Genomic DNA, 10952 nt, shown 5'->3' with positions numbered 1-10952 from the left:
TACTTGAACTGTTTTAGTATATCTATAGATTTTATTTTATTTTATTTGGACTCGGGCCAGTAATTCTGATAAACTGTCGGACGGGGCTAGGGCCTAAATTTGAGGCCAGTGCAGGGCTCTAGTTACGAGCTTTCGCTGAGATCTTGAGGATCCAATGGCGTTACGAAGTTTTACTGACAAGCTCTTATTAATCTCCTTGCTGAACGTGATCGATTTCAAAAGCGAAAGTGAAACCAATAAAACAGCGCACATAAGAAAGCCATTGCATGCTTTAGCGAGCGTCAGCGACTCACCCCCCCCCCCCCCCTCAGTTATTGATAATCTTCAGTTAATAAGTGGTCAAAAATTGGTTAATAAGCAATAAATGAATTATAACTAATGCATAAGTATAATTTAGTACAATATATCCCCTAAAATACAAAATATTAAATAAAAACCATTATCGAACTAAAATATAGAATATTTATCTCACTGAAGTGAAATAAAAAAGAGGACATTTTTGACCGACACACACCTTGTTGTTGTGGACTGTTTTTTTGTGTTTTTTTTCATTAGCGGAAGCTTTAATATTACATAGCTACAGGTAAGATTAAAATAAACTCATACTCAAGCTTTAACTGTAAAATCAATTTCATATTCATTTATATGTGGCTGACAGTGACTGTACATTATCCCTTACATAGATCAAAAAGACTAGGTGAAAAAGGTCCTCCTGAACAATTGTTGAGTCCACCAGTTTATGAAACACATTACTGTAATACAGATGCAATACAGTGCGTCAGGTTTTTGTACAGTGTTCTTTTGTTTCCTGTCACTGTGGGCCTCAGAGCACAGTAGTACAGAGCAGAGTCTGATACAGCAGCAGAGGAGATGATCAGATCCACACGTTTGATTTCTTTTGTAGCTTTTGAATATAGACGAAGATCAGGCTTAGATTCACTTGAATATTCATTCACAAGAAGTAGAAACTCTGGTTTTGCTCCGACATTCTGTCGATACCACTGGAGAGAGTTAACATTGCCAGTACTAGTGCTGTAATTACAAGACAGAGTCACGTTTTCACCCTCAACAGCATATTTTTCTGAAGACAATGGTTTTATTGTATCAGCAAAAGATGTTCCTGTGGAAAAGAAAAGAGTCCCAATTAATCAAACAATACATTAGTACACTCTCAGAAATAAAAAGCTGTCACTGGGGCGGTGCCTTTTCAAAAGGTGCATGTTTGAACCTAAAGGGTTCATTTTGGTACCTTAAAGGTACATATTAGTACTTAAAGTGTATATTTGAACCTAATAGGTACAAAAGTGTACCTTTTGAAAAGGTACCGCCCCAGTGACAGCTTTTGTACCTTTATTTCTGAGAGTGTATAAAAGATCTGGATTTTATTTTTTCAGTTTTTTTTCAGCTTTTTATAGATTTTTGTTGTTGCTTGTTGTTTTCATAATAAACATAATAAACATATTGATTAGAATATCTCTTACCCGTGAAAAGTTGGATTATTATCCAGGTAAAGACAAACATGATGTCTTCAGAGAGACAGGGATGGCAAAAGCAGTATTTGAACAACTGTTTGACTCTGTCTCACACTCTCAACAGTGTGAATAAACTCCACCCACTGCTGGAGTGTTTTTATTTTCTAAAAATAGGAAATAAAACATGCTTGTGTCAGGAATTGAATGTGTGGATGTGTTTATATTTAATGTTATTTAAAAGAAAAAAATATATATATATATTTTTAATATCCACATAAGAATGTATCAAGCACATGTGGTTTTGCATTTGCTGAGGTTCGTGAGCTGCTGAGGCTAATGGTCAAGATGAATAGTGAAATTATGTAAACTAGGTAATAAAAATGTGTCATATGAATAATATTTAATTAAAAAAATACATGTAATTGTCTTATCTTTTGAACCAGATTTGAACTGGATGCAATCTATGCTGTTTTTCAAATTATATTGTTTTACTAAATTATTTTATATTACCAGAATATTTTATAGATGTGTTTTAATACTGACCTACATATAATTGTCTTGAATAAATGAAGAAAAATAGATTATTAAAATATATTAATTAGAAGGTAGGAGAAGGTTGAAATTAAGTTGTGTGTTGCACTGAAGTAACAATGAAATGTGATATCCTGTATATTGTTATTTTTCTTTTCTTTTCTTTTTTTAAGTTTTATAACATGCCTAATTCAGACTCACACAGGTGTGACCACATATTTTATTATGAGCAGCTCAACTTTACAGTTTCTGTTTGTTTAGAGGTTTTTTCCGTCCCTTTGTCTGGATTGATGTTGTCTCCAGCCACCAATCCTTCAACAAAAAGCACATATGACCAAAATAGTAATAAACAAATAATATTGCAAATACAGTTGACTTTTTTATGAAACCAGCAATCAGTCAATTAAATTGTTATGAAGACTTTATGAAGAATTTGACTTGGAAAACTTTCCTTCAAGAGATTCAGGCAGACGTCATACTAAAGGCTTTGCAGAGGAGATATCAAATGATAATGTTATGCTTAGTTAAATCTTTTGGAATGGTTGTGATGTACAATTGTTAATCACAAAGTGTTCTGTTGTGTTTTTCATCACTCTTTCAGTAACCACACACAGGTGTTTCCACATGTAATTATATTGTGTGAATTTTAGATTGTGGGTTTGATGTGGCTTGAGAGCGAAGATAAAAATTAATTTGAGTTTTTGGACAACTTCACACAGACTTTATATAACTGGGCTCCAGCTTCTAGAGCACAATAATAGAGAGCTGAATCTGACAGAGTTGTAGTAGTAATAGTGAGTTCAGTGGATGTTTCTGATGTAGTCGACTGAAAGCGAGGATCAGCGGGTCTCTCTTTTGCAGTAGCTGATCTGGCTGCTCTAAATATTAAATACGGAAGTTTTCCATTAGGATACTGCCCGTAGCAATAAAATCTAACTTAACTGCTGCTTGTATCATATCAGCAGCTGAGGGTCACAGTCTCATCTTCCTTCTTGACAATAAAATGTTTATTTGGCCTAATCTGGTCTGCCGTCATCACACCTAAATCAAACAAATAAAAATCATTTGTCATTCAAATAACACAAAATTATCTCAATATATTTAGTGAATACCACTGTAATAAATATAAAGAGTCAAAATCTACCTGAAGTCATAATTAAAATCAGAAGCAGGTGTTTTTCCATGTTGACTATACGTAGATCAGGTGTGTGTTAATGTTCTCTGTGCTCTGAGCTGTAGATCTGTGTTACTGTGTGAGTTTCTGCAGTTTCACTCAAACACACAACTAACTGCTTTCTGTGTGATGATACATCTACTGATCTACCGGTTTTGGTCTGTGTTTGCTTAGAGGAAAGCTTTTTCAACTGCAAGAGAGTTTTTTAACACAACAAAAATAGTATTGATCTAGAGCATAAATGTAAAAGCAGAATTAAACAGAAAAGAAGTATGTAAAAGGATAATATTTAAAGGTCAATGTCACAACACTGTAAAAAATCAAAAGTTGTGAAAACTTACAAGTTTAAGGCAACCAGTAGACTTTTGAGTTTTCTCAACTTGTTTATACAACAAAAAGATGAGAAAACTCAAAAATCTTGAGCTGCTTCATTTGCAGTCATTTGTCTTGAAGGTTGTTCAACTTTGTCTTGTCCCAGCACACTAGAAAAAAATTACATATTATTCATGTAGGCCTACTGACACTGATAATCGAACACAGATGGTAAAGTGTAAATTACGAAATAATGTTCTAACCAAACTCAAGAGCTGTGAAGAAATAAGTAATAATCATCCTTTTTTTATTTTTTATTTATAGAGATGAGTTAGCCTATGTTGCTCAATGCGTCACAAACTTGTAGGTTATAAAGTGCAAATAAATATTTTCATGAGAAGCTCAATGTTTCCTTGTTTATATCTCAATAAAATATTTGAACATATATCGATTCTCTTACAGTTTTTTTTTTAAGTTTCCTATCTTATAGTAAATAAGTGTCCGTGACATCAAATATTAAAAATCCAATAATTTCTGTATGCAAACCCTCATTGTGTGTGCGTGTTAATCTGTGTACGGGATGAATTTAGATTCAGTTATTAACACTCGATCATTGTAGCCATATAGACCTGCGTAAATATCAAATATTAAATAACTCGGCGCTGTGAATCTGTGCAAAAGGTGCGTGAGCACTTTTAATAAAATACCTTCTCTGTGATTAATATTTTTATTTATTAAAGATAGCTACTAAAAATCTAACATTTGTAGGCCTAATATAGTACAGTGATTGGTTATTTTTAAAGGATTGAGCCACAAAACCAGTAATTTAATTTGTGCATATAGTCTATATATAAAAGTATAAATAAAAATGTTGCAGAGAAAATATATGAACATGTATTGTTTAAATACGCACTAAACATTAATAATAATATTTGCTGTAGGTCAGATTTAATAACAGCTCTTTTAGTAAACACAAACATTTAGGCCTATAAATAAATGAGTGTGTGTTTCAGCAAGGTTTTTATTCCCATTATCCACACATAAAACCCCAGTTCAGACTGATGGGCTATTTGGTATTATTGTCTTATTTGTCACCGCAGTGTTGTTCTTTAAATTAAAACCATTTGCGGGTTTGTCCTATGTCTTCCTGAACTACAATGAATGAAGTTTGTGCTTATCCATCGATCCTAAAATAAAGAATATAGGCTACATGTAAATATTAATTACACAAAACAGCTAAATCTCAAACAGTGGATCATTTTTATCAGCATCGCCCAGCTAAAACTGCTCAATGTTTAAGTATGTCTGCTTTGTGTACTGTGAAAAGTGCAATAATATATGAGTTAATTTAACGTGCCATTAGGACTATATCATGGCCACGAATTAAGAATTTGTTCTGAAGACTTAATTCGTGAGCCGCTCATTCAACAGCTCTGTTTTGCCCGAAGTACTCGGAGATGCCACCACCAAGCGTTTGATAGGAACTTACTCTAACTAATTCGTCATAAGTAAAAATTAAAAATAAAACACATTTGCTAATTGATTCTAACTAAAATTGCTGTTGTTAGCACTTAATATTTCTGTAGTACAGCCAAACAGCGTAGATCATACATAAAAACTTATATAAAAGAATGCTCATGAGCAAACGTCTACACCAATAAGCTCTGCTGTATCATAAGCCAATGAAATTGGGGGTGGGCGGAGCGATACGTGTCACCCCACCTTAATGTGTCGCCCCGCCCCTTCGTCCAAGGTGCACTCTGGGGCTACTCCTTTTTCGTGTCACCCAGCACGACTTTCAATCTAATGTATTTCAATGGGATTCTGGGATTTGGCACCCATAGTTAAGTGCATTCAAGCATAAACTGTCAACTTTAGAATTATGTTTGGTATGTTTTTTTGTAGGAGCCATATTTAATTTCTGTTTTCAGCCCACATACAACAATATTTTTAATGTTTAGGCACACTCACCACAGCAATTTTTATAGGGACATACTAATTGAACACATGAAATTTGCAAAGACCCATTTTAGTCACTGGGTCAATGAATTAAATGATAATGAATATATATATATATATACTCAATAAAACAATATCAAGGACGGTGCTAAAATGAAGATCATTAACAGACATAACACAAAGAAAAAGAAAACCATCAAATGTTGGCTGGATACACCACAAACTTACACTGCTACTAACTTTGAGGCATAACCCAGACTGTAAACAAACATTATACTTGTCATTTTTTAAATAGATATTATGCGCACTCTGGGTTTTATTTTCCTGAGTTAAAGATATATTGTATTGGTTATAGTCATTTGAAATCAATCAAATATATTGCAGATATCTAGACTCTCAATAGTTCTCCTCCAATCAAAAGTGCCTTCAAATCTGGTTGGGGAAAATTTGGACTATATGATTCAAACAGATTAAAACAGGTACAGATCAAGCTTATGGTTAACCTCTATGTTTTAAATAAGCAAAACACAACACTTCTTTAACTTGCACAGGTTGGACCCAGGATTCCAGTGGCAATGATGATCAGCTGATTACGCTGCATCTCACACCCTGTGACCCATTGGAGAACAAGCAACCGGAAGAAGGTGAGCAGGCGAGCCCCGCGGAGGGGCAGGTGGAGCAGGCGAGCCCCGCGGAGGGGCAGGTGGAGCAGGCGAGCCCTGTGGAGGGGCATGTGGAGCAGGCGAGCCCCGCGGAGGGGCAGGTGGAGCAGGCGAGCCCCGCGGAGGGGCAGGTGGAGCAGGTGTGTTTTTATTTTCTAAGAATAAGAAAAAGTTAAGCTATCACACTGCATTCATGTTCTTCTTTTCAACCTATATACTGAACAATTTATGAAACCAGACATATTTCTGTTAAGTACTTGGAAATGTCTTCTACAATAGCGTCACTAAAAGGTTTTATCTATTTTTTATGTCTTTTTAGACATTTGAATATTTAAAAAATATCAATAAACAATTACAGTGTTCTAATTTGAGTTGGTCCAACATTGACATAGTAAATTCCTACAAATGTCAAATAATTCAGATATAACCTGTGGCGGAGGCTTGGCGTCGCCCTCCTCGCCTCCCCCTCGGCTTACCACGTCCTACAGAGTCCCTTTTAGAGGTGTGTGGAGGGTCTCGTACACGTTTCCTCTCATCCGCTGCTCTCTGTGTATTGGAGTGAATATTTCTTGTAAGACTGATGTTGTTAAAAGAACTGTAACCAAAAGGCAGGTAACTAGTGAAAGGAAAACACAACATAGTGTGTTAGTAAGGTTTTGAACAGCTTAAATGAGCCTTGGAATAGATTCTCCAAGTCTCTGGAACTCGGAGGGATGGAACTCTATTCTTCCAAAATATAATGGAGATGGTGGGGATTGGGTGATTGTCCCTGTAAAATGCACTGTAAGTCACTTTGGATAAAAGTGTCTGCCAAATGCATATATTATTATTATTATATTATATTCCCTCATTAACACATGCCACAGAACATGGTAGGATGCACCTGTATAACTGTGATTATACCTGTATAAAATATTCTTCACTCATCCTTCTTACACATTCCTCATCACGTTGTAACATACTTTAATTTGTTATGCTTAAGTATAAAATGATTGAGGTGTATAAAAACTCTAACCCTGGCTTCAGCTAGAATGTGTTCATGTTTCAGCTCCAGAGCCATGCGTCTCCCTTCTTGGTAGTGGGGATCCTGTGAATCAAGTTTATGCTTGGTGGCCATTGCAATGCTGTCAGATACAGACAGACAGACTTACAAAGATGTATAAGACAGACAAGTAGACAAAGACAGACAGAGAGAAAAGAATGAGCAATAGATAAAGACTGTGAGATAGATGGAGAGATGGACAGAAATATAGATATTGAGAACAGAGAGTATGTGAGATATAGAAAATAAAGAAGAGATAAAGGTTGGCTCTTAAAAGTGCCTTTGGGCTTTGAAATCAGGTGTGGCTATAGGGTCGGACAGGTGATGTGTTTGACAGGATCTGCAGGGAGAACAACAGAAAATGTTAATTATGTAGTGTTATGTACCCTATTAATTACCCTAATAGTGAGTGATTGCCATTTTTTTATAAATACTTAGGATAAATAAATACAGATTCACGTTGTTCTTATTTCCTGTGCGACTGTTAAAAAGGCGCGTAATTTTTATTTTTTTTAAAGGCGCGTAACATGTGTCTGGGGGTTCGTCATTCCAGATTTAAAGGCAGCGTTATGTGCAGTATAACGTTAGACTAAGTGATAATATTGTTATTACTGACACATTACAGTGACGTTGTGGGTGAACCACGATGATCGAGAGAAAATGACATCATCTAGATAACTAGAGTTAGCTTATGTTGAAGTTGGCTAGCCATTTAGCAAACCTAATTTCACAGGGTTTTTTTTCTGATAATGAGCAAACCTTGGACGGGCTTTAATTCGTTGCCCTAACGTGTAAATCATGTGAATCTAATATGGCAAATAAGGCATCAATTGTTTATAGCATTTAAGCAAAACGTGATCGTTATGTACGACTCTGAGCCTTGCAACTTACCGGGAAAGTGGTTTGAGCGCAATGAGAAATCACTGAAGAAATCACCCAATTACAGGGCGGGCTGGCTCCGTCTCCATAGCAACGGAAGCTGATGATCATGGGTAATACTGGAAACAAATAAAACTAATGGCCATAACATAGTATTGTTGAATTATCAAGCACACTTTCGCGTTTGTGTTGAAAAAAGATGAGGATATAAGAGAATCGGCGGCGCGTCCTCAGTTTTATCTGTCCTCATCACCATAGTAACGGTCGATAAGGCTCCTGGGAAATGTAGTTACTGTTAGATTTGACACACCAAACCGATGGAAAACCGGTATTTCTCAGAAAAGAAACAGGAACATTTAGAAGCGATAGCCGTAACTCAACTCTGCAGTCGCGTTCAGGAATAATATATTTACTATATATTTTGATTGTTAGGAAGCACTGACGATGGTACCTACAATGTTGAGTAGCCTACCGATTATAAAGCAATAAAAACAAGGATCAAAATCTCCTGATTAAATATTGGGTAATGTAGCCCTTAAAGTTTGCAAAATGAATAACAAATGAGAAAACAAACAAACAAAAAAAAAATACTGTGCTCTCGAAAGAAAAACGTGGTGCAGGCACGAAAAATACGTCCCATTGAAATACATTAGATTGAAAGTCGTGCTGGGTGACACGAAAAAAAAGAAGGAAATTTGTGCCCATGGACACGAATAAATAGATTCATGTTGAGTAGCCTACCGAATATAAAGCAATAAAAACAAGGATTAAAATCTCCTGATTAAATGTTGAGTAATGTAGCCCTTAAAGTTGGCAAAATGAATAATACTGTGCTCTCGAAAGAAAAACGTGGTGCAGACACGAAAAATACGTCCCATTGAAATACATTAGATTTAAAGTCGTGCTGAGTGACACGAAAAAAAGGGGAAATTCGTGTCCATGAACAAGAATCAATAGATTAACTTTCGTGACTATATCACGAACTGCCGTGAGACGCACGACTACTTGAGAATCCTCACCTCACGCACCCAGCTACACGAATCCTCTGCTCTGCACCAAAGCTGTCAATAAAAGTCACTGTGTTAACACCTACCTCTGTGTCTGGCACATCCATAACAATGTATAGTTATACTAATTACACAGCTTTCAATCATACAAATAAAAACAAGTAGGCTGCATATTAGAGCATTATAAAATCATACCTGTTTATAATTACTAAAATAATATATTACTGCTGCTACTGAAGCCCTCCGGTTTCATTTTAGATACAATCGATATGTGAGGCACAAGATGATGAGTTGCGTTTGAATGAAAACAAAAAGGGCAGCCTAACACATCTTGGGATGTTGTGACTGACCATCAAGAACCCAGCTGTGTACTAATTTAAATTAAATTCAATTGTAACACATTCTGACATAATTCACAAACAGTGCAACTAATGTATAAATACGAATTAAAATTAGGAATCAGGACACACTGGACATGTTAGTTTGCACTGTATGAAGAATTGGACTTTCACTGGAAAACTTTCTTTAAGAGAGTGATGTACTGTCAGGAAGTATAGAGAATTATTCTGATATATTTTGTTTCCTTTTCATTACCTCAGTAACCACACACAGGTGTTTCCACAAGTATAATTATATTGTGTGAATATTAGATTGTGGGTTTGATGTGGCTTGACATCAAAGTGAAAAATTAATTTGAGTTTTTGTACGGCTTCACATAGACTTTGTATCACTGGGCTTCAACTCTTAGAGCACAATAATAGAGAGCTGAATCTGACAGAGTTACACCGTTAATATTAAGTCCACTTGATGTGTCTGATGTAGTTAAATGAAATCTTTCACTTTGTTCACTACTTGATTGTGAAGAATATATTAAATATTGAAGCTCTTCATTAGGATACTGTCTGTACCAATACAAATATGCATAACCACTGCTTGTATATGAGCAGCTGAGGGCCACAGTCTGATCTTCCTTTATGACAACTGCTTCTTTATTTGGCATAATCTGGTCTGCAGTCATCACACCTAAATCAAACAAACAAAAATATTTTGTTACCCAAAGTTAAACAAATTTTCCCAAATTATCTAATTAATACCACCATAATAAAAATAAAGTTGTACCTGAAGTCAGAATTAAAATCAGAAGCAGGTGTTTTTCCATGTTGACTATAGATCAGATGTGTGTTAATGTTCTCTGTGCTCTGAGCTGTAGATCTGTGTTACTGTGAGTCTCTGCAGTTTCACTCAAACACACTGGAACTTCCTGCTTTCTGTGTGATGATACCATCTCCCGCTTCTCATGTTAATGCTCTGCCATTCGTTAGGAAAGCTTTTGCAACTGCAGAAAAGTATAGATTTTTTATTAAGCAGATGATTTTGAAGAAAAATATAAAACATGAACAATTAATGAACCAATAATATTAACAATGATATATTATACAATTTGTAATATGACCAAAATAGTATAGAACAGAAGTGTAAGAGCAGAATTAAACAGAGTATTATGATAATAGACAGTTATTGTCACAAATGATTAGTGACCTGAAAAATATTTCTGAATCTTAAAAGTTTTATTTATATAATAGATTCCTAAATGTTTGAACAATTAATTATCTACAGTGAAAAATGTGCTTACCATAGGACATAATTAGATTCTTCTGTGCATTTGCATCTTCATCTACTTTGATTTGTTCCATCAGATTTCTGTTGGCTAAAAAGTTAACAGTGCTTTAAGTGAAAGAATTCATTGGAGTTCTTTGAAAGATCCTTCAGATTCTAGAAACCATTTACCCCAAAATTACAATATTCATTAGTTTATAATAGTAATGCCCTACAGTATTATGGTATCATATGGTATCATAAGAGATGTATCATAATGGTTGTGACAGTATATTAATTATAACACAAAAAACTATA

The 10952-nt window shown here is 35.1% G+C and overlaps 1 protein-coding gene across 2 annotated transcripts; it reads right to left on the bottom strand.

Annotated features, from left to right (window-relative positions):
• Positions 1-5390: 5390 nt before the first annotated feature.
• LOC306846732 (uncharacterized protein) lies at positions 5391-8290 on the bottom strand. 2 transcript variants are annotated; one of them, XM_079380315.1, is made up of 4 exons: positions 8044-8290; positions 7126-7492; positions 6539-6656; positions 5391-6265 (listed from the first exon to the last, which is right to left on the bottom strand). In XM_079380315.1, the coding sequence occupies exons 2-4, from the start codon at positions 7225-7227 to the stop codon at positions 6051-6053; spliced, it is 435 nt and encodes a 144-aa protein (XP_079236441.1). In that variant the 5' UTR covers positions 7228-7492; positions 8044-8290; the 3' UTR covers positions 5391-6050. The 2 variants fall into 2 exon arrangements, with proteins under 2 accessions (XP_079236441.1, XP_079236442.1); XM_079380316.1 differs by having other exon boundaries at positions 5397-6265; positions 6587-6656; positions 8044-8086.
• Between the last annotated feature and the right edge of the window lie 2662 nt (positions 8291-10952).

Source organism: Barbus barbus (assembly GCF_936440315.1).
Source record: "Barbus barbus genome assembly, chromosome: 26".
Classification (NCBI taxonomy): Eukaryota; Metazoa; Chordata; class Actinopteri; order Cypriniformes; family Cyprinidae; genus Barbus; species Barbus barbus.
Note: the sequence above shows the minus strand (reverse complement) of the source record. Positions and strands in the feature narration are given on the sequence as shown.

Coding starts and splice junctions, on each gene's coding strand:
- LOC306846732 (XM_079380315.1), bottom strand. CDS start 7,227: ATGGCCACCAAGCATAAACTTGATTCACAGGATCCCCACTACCAAGAA. Junction 6,657..7,125: donor ACATTCTAGCTGAAGCCAGG/GTTAGAGTTTTT, acceptor TCCAATACACAG/AGAGCAGCGGATGAGAGGAA. Junction 6,266..6,538: donor ACGCCAAGCCTCCGCCACAG/GTTATATCTGAA, acceptor TCTTATTCTTAG/AAAATAAAAACACACCTGCT.